This window comes from Ornithorhynchus anatinus, chromosome 10 (assembly GCF_004115215.2).
Source record: "Ornithorhynchus anatinus isolate Pmale09 chromosome 10, mOrnAna1.pri.v4, whole genome shotgun sequence".
Lineage (NCBI taxonomy): Eukaryota > Metazoa > Chordata > Mammalia > Monotremata > Ornithorhynchidae > Ornithorhynchus > Ornithorhynchus anatinus.
The window spans coordinates 57,068,340-57,084,955 of record NC_041737.1 but is presented as its reverse complement, the minus strand read 5'-3'; the positions used below and the strand labels follow the sequence as shown (position 1 = coordinate 57,084,955).

The 16,616-nt window shown below is 61.8% G+C and overlaps 1 protein-coding gene across 2 annotated transcripts; it reads left to right on the top strand.

Annotated features, from left to right (window-relative positions):
* Positions 1–885: 885 nt before the first annotated feature.
* On the top strand, positions 886–15,427 carry ITGB7 (integrin subunit beta 7). Of its 2 annotated transcripts, none has more exons than XM_029072739.2 (15): positions 886–1,051; positions 3,477–3,686; positions 6,234–6,477; positions 7,303–7,473; positions 8,217–8,458; positions 9,123–9,281; positions 10,116–10,211; positions 10,812–10,901; positions 11,557–11,694; positions 12,331–12,524; positions 13,043–13,257; positions 13,360–13,579; positions 13,836–14,071; positions 14,701–14,861; positions 15,154–15,427. In XM_029072739.2, the coding sequence occupies exons 1-15, from the start codon at positions 980–982 to the stop codon at positions 15,274–15,276; spliced, it is 2,571 nt and encodes an 856-aa protein (XP_028928572.1). In that variant the 5' UTR covers positions 886–979; the 3' UTR covers positions 15,277–15,427. The 2 variants fall into 2 exon arrangements, with proteins under 2 accessions (XP_028928572.1, XP_028928571.1); XM_029072738.2 differs by having other exon boundaries at positions 3,474–3,686.
* The last annotated feature ends 1,189 nt before the right edge of the window (positions 15,428–16,616 follow it).

The following is a 16,616-nucleotide window of genomic DNA, read 5'->3' as shown; positions in this document are numbered from 1 at the left end:
GATCTGCATATAGTAAGTACTCAATAAATACACTCGACCGAGTGACTGTCCCTCACGGGGCTGACGATCTGAGGCCCAGAGAAGTTCAGCGACTTGCTCGAAATCCCACAGCTGATGAGTGACGGAGCCAGGATTAGAACCCACAACCTCTGACCACAACCTCTGCTCTAGCCACTAGTCCACCCAGCTTTCCACACCAGATTCTTGCCCCTTCTTCCTCGGTCCCTCCCGCCCCAGCCCCTTCCCGCTGCTTCTTCCCCCGAACATTCCCCGAACTCCTGCACCCTCCCAGGACCGAGGCATTCCTTCATTCGATCGTATTTATCGAGCGCTCACCGTGTGCAGAGCACTGTACTAAGCGCTTGGGAGAGTTCAGTAGAACACTAAAAAGACACGTTCCCTGCCCACACCGAGCTGACCCGTCTAGAGGATGTGCAGTTCCCCCTCCCCCAGACCCTCGGCATTTTTTTGGTTCGTCGGTTTCTGTTAAGCGCTTACGGTGGTTTTTGTTAAGCGCTTACTACGTGTCGAGCACTGTTCGAAGCGCGGGCATCGGTGCGACTCAATCAAGTGGGGCCCGGGCTCAAATAGGAGGGAGAACCATCCCCGAACCCACGGGTTCTAACCCCACTCTGCTACTCGTCCGCTGCGTGACCTTGGACAAGTCCCTTCACTTCTCTGGGCCTCAGTCACCTCACCTGTAAAATGGGGATGAAGACCGTGAGCCCCACGTAGGGGAGGGATGGTGTCCAACCTCACTAACTTGTATCTACCCCCGGGCTTAGAACAGCGACTGGGACGTAGTAAGGGCTTAACGCCACAGTTATTAGGATTCTTTTACGGTTGAGGAAACCGAGGCCCGGATTAGTGACTCGCCCAAAGTCACCCAGCAGGCAAGTGGCGGAGCCAGGATGAAAATTCTGCTTTCCTCCCCGTCTCTGAGGCTTTGCCGCCTGTCCCCCCACCCCCTCCCTGCGGCATGTCACTTCCTCTCCTTTCTGCAAAGAACGGGGGCCGCAGAGGCAGCGGCCGGAGGAAAGTCACGGTACCTGTGAGTAGGACCCCCCGCTCCCCCCTCCGCCGAACCCCACCGTTCCTCTCCCTCTGATCCCTCATCTCTTCACCTCCGCCCCCTCCTCTGCCTCCCGCTTGCGCTCCGGCTGCCCCCCGACACCCCATCCCTGCCCCCCGAGATGCCCGAGCCCCCGGGGGTCCTGGCGGTGTTGTTCTTCCCCCTCCCCTCCGACCCAGCGCACCTGGGCCGGGGCTCCCAGGGGAGAAGGGAATCGGGGGTGCGGGGCCGCTGATTGACCCCCGCTTGATTCGGGGGCTCGGCCTTCCCCCTTCAAGCACCCCAGGTCGGAGAAGCCAGGCGTGGGCTCCCTTGGGGGTTCCTCACTCCCACTCCGGCCCATAGTGATAACTGTGGTTTTGGTTAAGTGCTTATTAGGTGCCAGGCACTGTACTAAGCGCTGGGGTGAATGTAAGCAAATTGGGTTGGACGCAGCCAAGCACATCACTCTCTTCCCCCCTTGACCAACTCCTCTGGGGGGGGGGAGGGCGGGGAGCTGGGACCCCCAGGGGGACGCAGACGCCTCCCAGCCCCTTGATTGTGACACCCCACTTCTCCCTCCCCTCCCCAGCGGCATGCTGACCCAGTGTGGGGACGGAGGGACCACCTGGGCCCCTGAAACCCGGGTGGGCTACCTGGAGGAGGGGGTGGGGCCAGGCAGGGGCTACAAGGGCCTCCTCTGCCTCTTTGGGGCTCAACTCAACCCCCACCCCCGCCGTCCCCCAGCTACTCTAGGGGTGCGGGAGGAACACGGGAACTGGTCCCAAAGTGGTTCGGTGTCGGGGGGAACCCAGGAGGGGAGAGTCGGTGGGTCTGAGTGCTCTGAGCGCTCACTGTGAGCAGAACGCTGTACTAAGCGGCTGGGAGAGTAGAACACAACAATAGAAGAGACGCATTCCCTGCCCACAACGAGCTTAGGGTCTAGAGGGGGAGACGGGCGTGAAGAGAAAGAAAGAAATCGAGGATCTGGACGTAAGCGCAGGGGGGCCGGGGGGGAGGCATGAATAAAGACGGCGAGAAAACGGGGTGGTGGGAAATGACTCAGAAGAGAGACAACCCTGTTTGTGGCTGAGACCGCAGCACCCAGAGATGAGGAGGGGAGCCGGGTGGGGCTACATCCCCCCCACCCCCAGACCCTCAGCCCGTCAGGCCGTCAGGGAATGCGTCTGTTTACTTGTTCTGTTGGACTCTCCCAAGCGCTCAGTACAGTGCTCTGCACACAGTGAGCGTTCAATAAATACGATCGGGTGAATGAATGAACCCAGGCAGACTGAAGGCCTGGCTGACCCCTCCCCACACCTTAGATCACTCCCACCCCAGGACCTTCCATCCCTTCCTCGGGGTGGGGGTGGGGGGTCCGTCTCTGAGGACCCCTCTAGACCGTCAGCTCGTTGTGGGCCGGGAATTATTATAATTAATTGTATTTATTGAGCGCTTACTGTGTGCAAAGCACTGTCCTAAGCGCTTGAGAGAGGACAGTGTAGCATCAGACACGTTCCCTGCCCACAACGAGCTCACAGTTTAGAAGGGGATGCGCCTACGAATTCTTCGAGGAGAGTACCTAGGGCTCCTCTCGCTGCCCAAGCTCCAGCGGTTCTATAGGTTGGAGGGTTAAAACCACTCTCGCCCAGGGACACGTACTGAGCGCCTACCGTGCCCCGAACACCGTGCCGAGCATCCCCTAGACTTAGCAGATCACCCCGCCCTCAAGAAGCCCACAGTCTAATGTGGGCGGGGGAATGTGTCTGTTTACCGGTCGGTCGTACTCTCCCAAGCGCTCAGTACAGTTGCCTGCACTCAGCGAGCGCTCAGTAAACAGCGGGGATGGATCGGCGGGTGTGTCCCCGGGTTTCCCCGGCCAGGAGGACCTCCCTGTCGGGACACCCGGAGAGGCTCCCGGGGGCAGACCAGTCCAGCCTCCCTCACTCTCCCCACCTCCCCGTCTCCCCGGGCCGCCCGCCGGAATTCCTTCCCGGTGTCTGAGCCCCATCCCTCCTGCTGCAGCCAGTCCGACCCCCACATCGGGCCCGCGGGGAATTGGGAGATGCCTCCCCGCCCCATCCTCCTCGGCCCCCTCTTTTTCCCCTAGCCCCAACGCCCCTTCTGCCCTCTGAACCCGCCCCAAGGCCTTCACGTGCCTCCCCCCCGCCACGCCCCAGCGCCGCTCCGACCCCCGGGATCTTTTCCGGCCCTCCGAAAGCATCCCGGGTCCGGACCTCGGGCTCGGTTCCGACTCTCTCGCTGCCCTTGCCCCGTCCCCACACGCGAACACACGCACACACCCTAGAGGGGGAAGTGAAACTGGGTGGGGAACCAAAGCCGGTGTGGGAACAAAGCTGGGGCGTCTCGGCTGACCTCCCCGTTGCCCCCACCCCCGCGACCCGCTCTGTCCCCGTTTCAGCAGGCCATGACCCCTGGAGCCGCGGCCCTGGCCTTCGGGCTCCTGCTGGGGCTGGGCAGCAGCGAGGTGGACCGAGAGGAGAAGGCGGCTCCCAGGAGCCTGGAGGAAGGGGACCCCAAAGCCAGGGTGAGGTTCCCCGACTCCTGCCCACCGGCGTCCTCCTGCAGAGAATGCATCCTTGCCCACCCGAGCTGTGCCTGGTGCAAACAACTGGTGAGGTTCCCCCGGCCCCGTTTCCCTCTCCCCACCTCGCGGTTGAATCTTGGCGGGGGCGAGCGGGGAGGAGAAGGGAGTGGGGCGAAGCCGGCGGGACGTCTGACAGCTCTGTCGCGGGCAGGGAGCGTGTCTACCAACTTGGTTGGGCTGTAATCAGTCGACCGTTATTGATCGAGCGCTCACCGTGGGCAGAGCACTGTACGGAGCACTCGCTATACCAGACGCATCCCCTGCCCACAACAGGCTTACAGTCTAGAGGGGAAGACGGTCACTGATAGAGATATATAAATGACGGACCTGGACATGAGCGGCGTCGGGCCGGGCGGGGGGGGTGAATAAAGGGAGCGAGTCAGGACGACGCAGAAGGGAGAAGAGGAATGGTGGGGTGGGGGGCTCAGTCGGGGAAGCCCTCTTGGAGGAGACGGGCTTTCGGCGAGGCTTTGACGGTGGGGCGAGTCATTGGTTTGAGGAAGGAGGGCGTTCCAGGCCAGAGGCAGGTCGGGGGCGAGGTAGACGAGAGAGGCCGTACTCTCCCAGGCGCTCAGTACCATACGACGCTCTGCACGCGGTAAGCGCTCAGTACCCGCGGTTGATCGATTGATAGGAGGAAGGAAGCAGAAGTAGGATGTGTGTGTGAGAGGTAGAGATGACGAAAGAAACAGCCCGAGAGACGGGCCGAGAGACAGCAGGCAGAGACTGAGTCAGCGGGGCCCAACGGAGACAGGGCCGGCCTCCCGGAGTCAGAGGACCTGGGTCCCGATCCCGGCTCCGCTGGGCGGCCTTGGATAAGTCTCTTCACCTCTCTGAGCCTCAGTTTCTTCTTCTGTAAAATAGGGACGAAAAACCCCTTGTTCCTCCCCCTTAAGGTGTGATGCCCAAGTGGGTCAGGGACCACGTCTGACCTGATTATCTTGTATCTGCCCCGGCGCTCAGCTCATAATCAGCGCTTCACCGGTACCCCGGTGGGTAGGATAGTAGTAATGGTATTTATTATTAAGTATTTAGTACGTGCCCGGCACTGTACTAACTGCTGGGGTGGATACGAGCAGATCGGGTTGGACACAGTCCCTGTCCCGCGTGGGGCTCACGGTCTCCATCCCCATTTTCCGGAGGAGGGAACTGAGGCCCAGAGAAGCGAAGTGACTTGCCCCGGGTCACCCTGCGGACGAGTGGCGGAGCCGGGATTAGAACCCGTGACCTGACTCCAGGCCCGGGTTCTATCTGCTACACCGGGATCAGAGAGACGGAGATGGGGTTAAAGGCGGCGTGGCCTGGTGGAAGGAGCAGGGGCCTGGGAGTCAGAGAACCTGGGATCTAATCCTGGTTCTGCCAAATGCTGGCTGTGTGACCTCGGGCAAGTCGCTGTGCTTCAGCTCTCCTGCTCTCCCTCCTGCTTAGACTGGGAGTCCCATGTGGGACAGGGACCTTGTCTGACCTAATTCACCGAACCAGAACAGAGTTGGACGTGGAGAAAGCGCTCAACAAGTACCGTAAACACAGGCATCTTTAGTCCCCGCTGCTCCCTAAGCACTTTAGCACCCTGCCCCGTGTCCAGGAGTTACTGACTGAGCACTTACTGTGTGCAGAGCACTGTACTAAGCGCTTTGGAGAGCACAATACAATGACTCTTCCCCCCCTTCAAAACCTTATTGAAGGCCCATCTCCTCCAAGAGGCCTTCCCAGCCTAAGCCCTTCTTTTCCTCATCTCCCACTCCCTTCTGCGTCGCCCCGACTTGCTCCATTTATTCACCACCCCCCCCCCCGCCTCAAGGCATTTATAACCATAGCTGTCATTTTATCTATTTAGATTGATGTCGAACTCCCAGGCTCTAGACTGTGAGCTCATTGTGGACAGGGCCCGTCACTGTTTATTGTTGTAGTGTACTTTCCCAAGCGCTTAGTCCGGTGCTCAGCACACAGTAAGCGCTCAATAAAGACGACTGAATGAACACAACAATGTAACGGACACATTCCCGGCCCAGGACGAGCTTGCAGTCCGGAGGGGGATGAAGCTGTCTGATGAGGGAGGTGATCAAGTACACAACAGATGTAATTGGGTGACCCCCGCCCCCCGCCCCAAAATGCTACAGCTGGGATGGGGGGGGCGGGGAGGCAGCTTGGGCAGGACCGGCTTCTGTCCAACCGTTTCCTTCCCCGCAGGTTTCTCACCCACCACCCTCCCCCTTTTTTGGTCTTTGAGGTGGAGGCCCGGAATTGGGGTGGGGTGGGGTGGGGAGGGAGGACCACCTGACAGTTTCCGGGGAGGAAGGGGATCGGGTCTGGGGGGCGAGGGGGGAGTGTGATGGGGAAGGGTACGGGGGAGCCCCCCTCCCCTTTCCTGTGCTGCGGTTCCCACGCTGGGACAGGAAGTGGGTGTTGCTGGGGGTGGGGGGGATGGGGGGATGCACCAAAAAGCAGAGGGGAAATGAGGGAGCAATGGGGGGCTCGGGGGTCAGACCGGCGTCCCTAGAGTAGGGGGTTCCGGGGGTGGAAGGGGGAGGGGGGAGGCCGTGCCCTCTGACCCCTTCCCTCGGCGTCCCGCAGGACTTCCAGGCGGCGGAGGAGTCGGTGGGGCGTCGTTGCGCGGTGCGGGCAGAGCTGCTGTCCCGGGGCTGCCGGGCCGAGGAGCTGCAGGAGCCGCGGGGACAAGTGCACGTCCTCCGGGACTGGACTCTGGGACAGGACCCCGGCCCAGCCGCCCGGGCCGGGGCCGCCGGGCCCGAGGAAGGCCAGGCCCGGCAGCCCACCCAGCTGGCCCCCCAGAAAGTCCGGATCCTGCTGCGGCCCGGTGAGGAGGGGCCGGCGGGGGGGGGGGTCCGTAAACCCGAAAGCCCGAGTTTACAGTCTAGAGGGGGAGGTGACAGCCTTAACCCCCATTTTACAGGTGAGGGAACTGAGGCACAGAGGTGCAAAGTGACTGGCCCTAAGGACGCGAGGCAGACGAGTGATGGGGCCGGGATGAGAAGCCAGGTCCCTCGGGCTCCCAGGCCCGGGCGCTAGCCGTTCGTTTATTCATTCAATCAATGGTATTTATCGAGCGCTTACTGTGTGCAGAGCACTGTATTAAGCATCTGGAATGGACAATTCAGCAATACAGAGAGACCATCCCGGCCCAGCAACGGGCTCACAGTCTAGACCGTAAGCCCGTCATTGGGCAGGGATGGTCTCTGTCTGTTGCCAAATTGTCCATTCCAAGCCCTTAGTACAGTGCTCGGCGCATAGTAAACGCTCGATAAATACTATTGAATGAATGAATAAATAAAAGAGGGGAGACACACAGCAAAACTAAACAAGGAGACAGGCATCAATAGCATCAAAATAGCCGTCAGGCCAAGCTGCGCCCTCTGACCTCATAACCCGCTGCTGTCCCCTGGGCTCCCCATGCCCCCTCCTCGTGACCCCCTCCCCTTATTCTGGCTGCCCCCTCCCCTCCGCCCCACCCTCCTCAGGTCCCAGCTTCCTTCTAGCCCCGTCCCCTACGTCCTTTGCCCGCCCCTGCCCCTGGGGTCCCTGGCCCGGCCCCTGGGGGTCCCGCCTACCCCCCCGGGGGGGGGGTCCCCGTCCCGTGTCCGGGCTGTGCCTGACGGGCTGCCCCCGTCTCTCCCGGGCCCAGGGGAGGAGCAGCGGCTGAACGTGTCCTTCCGCCGGGCGGAGGGCTACCCGGTGGACCTGTACTATCTCATGGACCTCAGCTACTCCATGAAGGACGACCTGGACCACGTCCGGCGCCTCGGGGACCAGCTGCTCAACGGCCTCGCCGAGGTCAAGGGCTCCGTCCGCATCGGTGAGGGCCCCCGGCCACCCCCTCGGGATCTCGGTTAAGCACCCGCTAGGCGCCAGGCGCCGTTCGAAGCATCGGGGTAGGATCGAGCTAATCAGGTGGGACCTAATCGACTCGTACCCATCCCCGCGCTTAGAACGGTGTTTGTCCCATAGTAAGTGCTTAACGAGTACCATAAAACAAACACACTGTCCCACATGGGGCTCACCATCGGTCGTATTTACTGAGCGCTGTGTGCAGAGCACTCAACTAAGCACTTGGGAGAGTACGATATGACGATATGACACATCCCCTGGCCACAATGAGTTTACCGTCTAGAGGGGGAAGTTACAGCCTTAATCCCCGTTTACAGATGAGGGAACTGAGGCATGGAGATGTTAAGTGACTTGCCCAAGGTCACACAGCAGAGAAATAGTGGAGGTGGGATGAGAATCCAGGTCCTTCTGGCTCCCAGGCCCGGGATTTAGACATTAGGCCACACTGCACCTTCTGTCCTCATAACCCACCGCTGTCCACTTGACCCCCATACCGTCAAAATCCCCGTTGCCCCCACGACCCTTTTGCCCCCCACTCCCCTGCCTCCCGGGAACTCCTTCTACTCTCCATCCTCGGGTCCACGACCCTCCTACCCACCACCCTTCGTGAAAAGCAGTACTTAACAAATGCCATCCTCCTTCTCATTATTATTATTATTATGTGACCCCTCCCCCGCCCGCCTCCCCCCCACACACCCATTCATCGCTCAGGTTTCGGTTCGTTCGTGGACAAGACGGTGCTGCCGTTCGTAAGCACGGTGCCCGCCAAGCTGCGCCACCCATGCCCGGACCGCCTGGAGCAGTGCCAGCCCCCCTTCAGCTTCCGCCACGTGCTGCCCCTCACGGCCAACGCGTCCGAGTTCGAGCTGGAGGTCGGGCGGCAGAGCGTGTCCGGCAACCTGGACGCCCCCGAGGGGGGCTTCGACGCCATCCTGCAGGCCGCCCTGTGCCAGGTAGACGGGGCCGAGCGGGGTCACCACACGGGGTGGGCGAGGGGGGCACCGGGGCACCGGGGCACCGGAGCGGGGGGCACAGTGGGGTCCCGTTTGAGGCATCGATTAGTCAATAAAAAGTATTTACTGAGCACTTAACTATGTGCAGAGCACTGTAACGATAATGATATCTGTTAAGCACCAGACACCGTATTAAGCGCCGGGATGGATACGAAGAAATCAAATTGGACACAGTCGCTGCCCCGCGTGGGACTCACGGTCTCGATCCCCATTTTACAGATGGAGTAACTGAGGCATAGAGAAGTGAAGTGACTCGCCCGAGGCCACGTAGCAGAACCGGAATTAGAACCCACGACCTTCTGACTCCCAGGCCTCTAACCGCTGTACTAAGCGCTTGGGAGAGTACAGTTCGAAAGAGTTGGCAGGCAGGGGCGACCTAGCCTGCTCTGTGACCCTGGGCAAGTCACTTGACTCTTCTGTGCCTCAGTTTCCTCATCTGTAAAAAGAGGACTCAATATCTGTCTCTGTCCCTCTAAGACCGTGAGCGCCGTGGGTGACCGTGTACTTACAGCATCCCCCCACCCTAGTGTTCTGTACGGCGCTCGACACAGTGTTTGAGAGCGATCGTCATGATTAATATCACCGCTATTATTACTATCATCAGAAGCAGATCGGCTGGAGGAACGTGTCCCGGCTGCTGGTCTTCACCTCCGACGACACCTTCCACATGGCAGGTGACGGCAAGCTGGGTGGCATCTACATGCCCAGTGATGGGCACTGCCACCTGGATGCCCAGGGCTTCTACCACCGCAGCCATGACTTTGTAAGTCTTCCCTTTCTCTCTCTCCCCCGTCCTTCTCCCTCTCTCTCTCCTTTCCTTTCCCTCCTTCTCCCTCTCCTTACCTCCCCTTCCCTTCTTCTCTCTCTCTCTCTCTCTCTCTCCCTCCTTCTCTCTCTCCCCTTCCCTTTCTCCCCTCCCTTCTTCCCCCCCTTCCCTCCCTCCCCTTCCCTTTCTTCCCCCCTCCTCTCCCTCCCCCTTCTCTCCCTCTCTCTCCCTCCCTCCTTCCCTCTCTCTCCTTTCCTCCCTGTCCCTCCTTCTTTCTCTTCCTCTCCCCCTCCTTCTCTCTCCCTCCCTCTTTCCCTCCTCTCTCTTTCCCTCCTCCATCTCTTCCCCTTCCCTTCTTCCCTCCCTCTCCCTCTCTCCCTATTTTCCTCCCCCTTCCCTTTCTCTCCCTCCTCCTTCTCTCCCTCCCTTCCTCCCTCTCCCTCTTTCTCTCCCCTCCTTCTCTCTCTCTCTCTCCATCCTTCCCTCCATCTCTCCGTCTCTCCCTATTTCCCTCCCTCCCTTTCTCTTCCCATCCCTCTCCCCCCGCCCCTCCCTTCCTCCTTCTCTCCCTCCTCCTCCCCCCGCCCCCCCGCAGCCCATTGCCACCACCCTTCCCGGTAGCCCGGTCCTTCGATGTCCCCAACCCCTGCCCCTCCCCACCCTACCATGCCCCGGCCCCAGCCCTTCCCCACCTACTGTACCTCAACCCCTACCCCATCACCGGACCCCAGCGCTCTCCCCCCGAGTCCCTCCCAGCCCAGGGGCCGACCCCCCGGTTCTCCCTCCCTCCCCTCCCCCCTTGCCCCCTGGGCTCACCCCCTTTGCCCTCAGGATTACCCATCAGTGGGACAGGTGGCCCAGGTTCTGTCAGATGCCAACATCCAGCCCATTTTTGCCGTCACGGCCACGACCCTGCCCGTCTACCAGGTGAGTCCCCTCTCTCCCCGGCCCCCCCAACCCCTCTACCTCCTCCTTCCCTCCCCACCCTCCTCCAGGGGCCAGGCCCACTCCAGGCCACCTCTTCCAAGGAGCCTGCCCCGATTCCCTCCTTCTGGGCAACCCAACCAGCCCCTTCAAACCCCTCCGGCCTCCTCCTGCCCCGACAGAGCTTAGTACAGTGCCCGGCACGCGATAAGCGCTTAACAGATACCGTAATTATTATAATTACCTCGCCAGTCCCTCCCCACAGACAGACAGGTTGGGATTGTCAGTCCATTACTCGGGAGTATTTATTGAGCACTTAGTGTGGGCAGAGCACAATAAGGCGGAGTTATCGGACACTCCCCTGTCCACGACGAGCTTCCACAGTCTGTACATCTGTCCCGGGAGCTCCCTGGAGGCGGAGGACGGGGTGGGGGGGTCTGAGCTCCTCGGGGCGGGAGAGGGGGTGGGGGTCTGCCCTCTGACCCAGGCCCTACACACCCGGATCCGGGCTCGGGTCCCGTGTGCGGATGTAAGGACTGCCAGGCCGGGAGGCCCAGGAAGCGGGAGTCTGATGGGCCTGCCTCTCCACACCCCCCTCCCCAGGAGCTGAGTAAACTGATCCCCAAGTCAGCAGTCGGGGAGCTGAATGAGAACTCCAGCAACGTGGTGGATCTTATCAAAAATGCCTACAATGTAAGGGCCTTCGGGTGAGGGGCAGGGGTGGAAAAGGTGGGGTCAGAGAGAGGGGCCGGCCGTGGGGACGAGCGGGGACAGGGAGGGCTCGTGGTGGGCTTGTGAGGGGGAAGGGACGGGGATTTGGGGGTGTTTTGGGGGGCGGATTGGTGGGCTGGGAATGGGGAATGGGGCAGAGGGGTGTCGAGGCAGGGTCTGGAGCTGATGGGGTACTGGGTGGGGGGCTACAGGGGCGGGCTGGGGAGTGGCTAGAGCCCGGACCTGGGAATCAGAAGGACCTGTGTTCTGATCCCGGCTCCGCCACTTGTCCGCGGCGTCACCTTGGGCAAGCCACTTACCTCTCTGGGGCTCAGTGACCTCGTCTGTAAAATGGGGGGTAAGGCTATGAGTCCCACGTGGGACCGCCCGATTACCTCAGGTCTACCCCCGTGCTTAGAACAGTGCTGGGCACATAGTAAATGCTTAACAAATACCATCATCATCATCATGTGGGACAGGGACTGGGTCCAACCTGATTAGCGTGTATCAATCCCAGGGCTTAGAACAGTGGCTGGCACACTGTAAGTGCTTAACAAATACCATTAAAAAGTTGAGGGGGGGAGGGCCACGTCCCCTCCAGACCTCACGTCCTCCCCTTCTCTCCCCTCTCCCCTAGAACCTGTCCTCCACCGTGACCCTGGAACACTTAGATCTCCCCCCCGGGGTCCACATCTCCTACGAATCCCGCTGCGAGGGCTCGGAGGGCACGGGGACCACCCGAGGAGAATGTAGAAACGTCCAGATCAATCAGACGGTGAGTCCAGGGCCGCGGGAGAGACGAGGAGGGATGGGAGAGACCGAGGGGATAGGGGAGGGACGGAGAGGAAATACAGATGGGGACAGGTGTGGGGAGAGAACAGAGGCGTGGGAGAGATGGGGAGAGACCGAGAGGCGTGGGGAGAGATGGCGAGAGACCGAGGTGTGAAGAGAGATGGGGAGAGTCTGAGAGATGTGGGGAGAGATGGTAGAGATGGGGAAAGACTGAGAGGAATGGTGAGAGACAGGCGCAATGGGAAGAAGCCAAGAGGCATGGAGAGAGATGGGAGACAGAAGGTCCTGGGTTCTAATCCCACATGTCTGCTGTGGAGCACTTCCCTTCTCCGTGCCTCACTTACCTCATCTGTGAAATGGGGATTATGACCACGAGCCCCTTGAGGCATGGGGAGAGATGGAGAGAGACTGAGAGGTGGGAAGAGACCAGAGACGTGGGGAGAGATGGGAGGAAAGGGGAGAGACCGAGAGGGGTGGCGGAGGGGCTTGCGGGGAAGGCCGGGGTGGGTGTGAGCCTGTCGGCCTGACTGTCCGTCTGTCTGTCTGACCCTTCGGTGTGTCCGTGTGCGTGTTTGCCCGGGGGGGGTGGGGGGGGCGGCGGTACATGTGTGTGTGTTAGGTGCAGTTCACAGTGACGGTGCGGGCGGACGGGTGCGTGGAGCACGGGCACACAGTGCGGGTGCGGGCCCTGGGCTTCATGGAGGAGCTGCACTTGGTGTTGGAGCCCGTCTGCGACTGCGCCTGCGGGGACCCCGAACCCTACGCCCCACACTGCGGACAGGGCAACGGAAGCCTGCACTGCGGGGTCTGCAGGTGACCGCCCCCCGCCCTCCTGACCCCTGAAATCCTTGATCCTCACCCTCTGAATCCCGGATAATCCAACCCGATTCCCCCCTCCGCCCCCGGTCTCCCGCCCTCCTGATCCCTGAACCCCGACCCTCACCCTCTGAACCCTGGACATACCAAACCCCGAACCTCCCCCATCCCCTGATCTCCCGCCCTCTTGACCCCTGCACCCTCACCCTCTGAACTCCAGATATCCAGACCCCCAAACTCCCAACCCTCTGAACCCCCCCACCTTCCTGATCCCTGAGCCCCGACCCTCACCCCCTGAACCCCAGATATCCCAACTGCTGAACCTCCCCAATCTCCTGGTCTCCCACCCTCCTGGCCCCTGACCCACTGACCCTCACCATCTGAACCCCAGATACCCAGACCCTTGACCTTCCAACCCTCTGAACCCCCTGACCCCCTGAACCCCGGACATCCCGCCCCCCGCGGGCCTCCCGGAGGGCAGGCGGGAGTCCGACGTGCCCCGTCCCCTCCCTCAGCTGCTACCCGGGCCACCTGGGTCCGTTGTGCGAGTGCAGCGCCGGGCTGTCGGAGCCGGCCGCCGGCTGCCGGGGCCACAACGGGACCGGCCCGGTGTGCAGCGGGCAGGGGCGCTGCCAGTGCGGCCGCTGCCGCTGTCACGGCCAGGCGTGGGGACAGTTCTGCCAGTGCCACGACGAGAGCTGCGAGCGGCACGAGGGACGTCTGTGCGCAGGTATCCGGCCGGGGGGACTCGGGGGTGGCGGGTGACCCCGGCCGGGGGGGGTCCGGACCGGGCGAGGCCGAGCCCCCTCCCGCTGCCCTCCTGTCGCCCCAGGCTTCGGCCGCTGCCGTTGCGGCCGCTGCATCTGCCAGGCCAACTACACGGGCAGCGCCTGCCAGTGCAGCCTGGACACCGCCGCCTGCGCCGGGCCCGACGGGCAGCTGTGCGGCGGCCACGGACGCTGCAGGTGCAACCAGTGCGAGTGCGCGCCCGGCTACTTCGGGCATCTCTGCGAGCGCTGCCCGGGCTGCCGTACCCTCTGCGAGAGGTTCCGGTGGGTGCCCGGGGCAAGGGCAGGGCAGGGCGGGGGAGGGGGACGCCGGAGGTCCAGGGGAGGAGGGCAGGGGCCTGGGGTCCTCGTCTTAAGAGCCTCTGGGGGCGGGAAGGGGAAAAGGGAGGGAGGGCCTCCTCCAGGATCCGGCCTACCGCCCTGGATCTGGGTTCCCCCCCATATTCCGGCCTCCCCCCGGATCCGGGATCCGGGATCCGTCCTCCCCGCCGGGTGGTGACGCGGCCTCTGGGCCCGACAGGGACTGCGCCGACTGCGGGGCGTTCGGAAAGGGTCCGCTGAGCGCCAACTGCAGCCTGGCCTGCCCCAACGTGACCGTCACGCTGAGCCCTCCCAGCCCCAACGACCTCCAGCAGGACGGCTGGTGCAAGGAACCCGCCGCCAACCACGACGACCAGCACAACCGCCTGCTCTTCTTCCGCGTGGAGGGGGACCAGGGCGGGGGCGCCATCCGGCTGCTGGTCAGGCTGCCCGACGGTCAGTCGGACCCGCCCGGGCACCCGGGGGGGCAGGGAGGGAGGGAGTCAAGGGCGCGGGGACCCCAAGGAGAGACCATTCGTTCATTCGATCGTATTTACTGAGCGCTTACCGTGTGCAAAGCGCTGTACTAAGCACTTGGGAGAGTACGGTACGCCGACAGACACACTCTTGCCCATACGAACTCACGGTCTAGAGGGGGAGATAGACGTTAATATAAATAACTAAATAAATTACATATAGAGGAAGATCCATATGTGCTGCGGGGATGGGAGGGAGGATGAATGAAGGAGCAAGAGCGGCGCAGAAGGGAGTGGGAGAAGAGGAGAGGAGGGTGCAGTCAGGGAAGGCTTCTTGGAAGAGATGGGCCTTCAGTAAGGCTTTGAAGTGGGGAGAGAGGAATTATCTGTCCCAGAGGAGGAGGGAGGGCGTTCCAGGCCTGAGGCGGGATGGGGGCGAGGGGTCGGCGGCGAGATAGGAGGGACCGTGAGACGGTCGGCCTTAGAGGAGCGAAGTGCCCGGGCCGGGTCGGAGTAGGAGAGTAGCCGGTTGAGGTCGGAGGGGGCGAGGGGATTGAGTGCCCCTGGAGCCCCTCCCCCCGTCAGCATGCCCGCCCGTCCTCCCCGCAGCCGGCCCGGACCGGGCCAGAGACATCGCGCTGGGCTGCGTGGGGGGCATCGTGGCCGTGGGGCTGGCGCTGGCCGTGGCCTACCGCCTCTCCGTCAACTTCTACGACCTCAGGGAGTTCAGGCGCTTCGAGAAGGAACAGATGCAGTCTACGTGGAGCCCGGTAGGCCTCGCACCCCACCCTCCCTTCCCACCCCTTCCCATCCCCTGTCCTTCCTTCATTGGAAGCTATTTATTGAGCGCTTATTGTGTGCAGAGCACTGTACTCAGAGCTTGGGAGGGAACACTCCAACAATCGCACAGTGACATTCCCCGGCCACCCCTTCCCACCCCCTGCCCTCCTCTTCCATCTCGGCCCGCCCCCGCCCCCCAGGGGTCCGGACCCCTTCCCCCATCGGCTCCCAGGGGTCCCCACCCTGGCTGACCCCCACCCCCCTCCCTCTCTCGCTCAACAGGAAAACAACCCCCTCTACAGGAGCGCCGTCACCACCGTCGTGAACCCCTACTTCCAGAATTCCACCGGGGACTCCCCGGCAGCCTCCGCCTCCTCTCCCGCCCCGGGGAGACCCCTGTCCTAGGCCTGCGGTGAATGAGTTGGCACAGACTGGTCGCCCCGGGGGGGCACAGGGGGTACCCGGCCGCCTGTGGACAGAGCGCGGGGCTGGGAGTCGGAAGGCCGTGGGTTCTAATCCCCGCTCCGCCCCTTATCTGCCGTGTGGCCTTGGACAAGTCACTTCACATCTCTGGGCCTCATCTGTGAAACGGGGATTACGACCTTGAGTCCCATGCGGGACGGGGACTGCGTCCAAACCGATTTGCTTGGATCCCCCCCGCCCCCCCAGCGCTTAAGACAGTGCCTGGCACAGAGTAAGTGTTTAACAAATACCAGAGTTATTTTGACAAATATTATCTACCCCAGCGTTTAGCTCACATTAAAACACTGCTTGTTATTACCTCCTAATACCTGGCTTCGTCCCACATACTTGTGTGTTTGTGGTTAGGCACCTCCCCCTGGCCCCTCCTACTGTTTGCACATCTGACTCCCGAAAAGGATGGGCTACCTCGAGGCGAGAGTGGCCTGGGGGGGGGGGGGGGGGAGGCGGGTGGGAAGGGGGAAACCCCTAGAAGAGGAGTAGCGTAGTGGCTAGAGCCCAGGCCCCGGAGTCGCGGCACCTGGGTTCTAATCCCGGCTCCGCCACTTGTCTGCTGGACGGCCTCGGGCGAGTCACTTCACTTCTCCGGGCCTCGGTTCCCTCATCTGCGAAAGGGGGATTGAGACGGCGAGCCCCAAGCCGGGCAGGGACGGTGCCCAACCTCATTAGCTTGTACCGACCACAGCGCTTAGAAAGGTTTGACACGTAGTAAGCACTTAACAATACCATTATTATTAACATGAAATCCAATGCCACCGAATGATAGTAAACACATAGTAAGCGCTTAAATACCATCATCATCATCATCACCTATCTCCCTCATCCCCCGCACCCCTCATCTTCCCGTTTCCTCCCAGCGCGCCCTTCCTCCTAAGCTCACTCCCACCTGCTGCAATAGGTTGGGTGGTCCCCTTCTGGCTCGGACTGTCCCCGGCAGGATGGTAAGAGCAGGGCAGGGATGGAGCTTGGTTCGAATCAGGCAGTGTGGCCTAGTGTGAGGAGCAAGAGCCTGGGGACTCAAGAGACCCAGGTTCTAATCTGGCCAAATGACTTGATTTCTCGGGGCCTCGGTTTCCCCACCTGAAAAATGGGGATCCGGCACCCGCTCTCCTTAGACCGTGAGCCCTCGGTGGGGACAGGGACTGTGTCCGACCTGATTATCTTCTATCTACTCCAGAGCTTAGAACAGTGACTGACACACGATAAGCCCTTATCGAATACCGTAACGATAACAAATACCATCAAAGTAAGCTGGAAGGCAGGGA

Excerpts from the sequence above, each read along its gene's own strand:
- ITGB7 (XM_029072738.2), top strand. The coding sequence starts at position 980 with ATGTCACTTCCTCTCCTTTCTGCAAAGAACGGGGGCCGCAGAGGCAGC. Across the intron at positions 8,459-9,122 it reads TGCAGGCCGCCCTGTGCCAG|AAGCAGATCGGCTGGAGGAA; the intron begins GTAGACGGGGCC and ends TACTATCATCAG. Across the intron at positions 14,072-14,700 it reads GCTGGTCAGGCTGCCCGACG|CCGGCCCGGACCGGGCCAGA; the intron begins GTCAGTCGGACC and ends TCCTCCCCGCAG.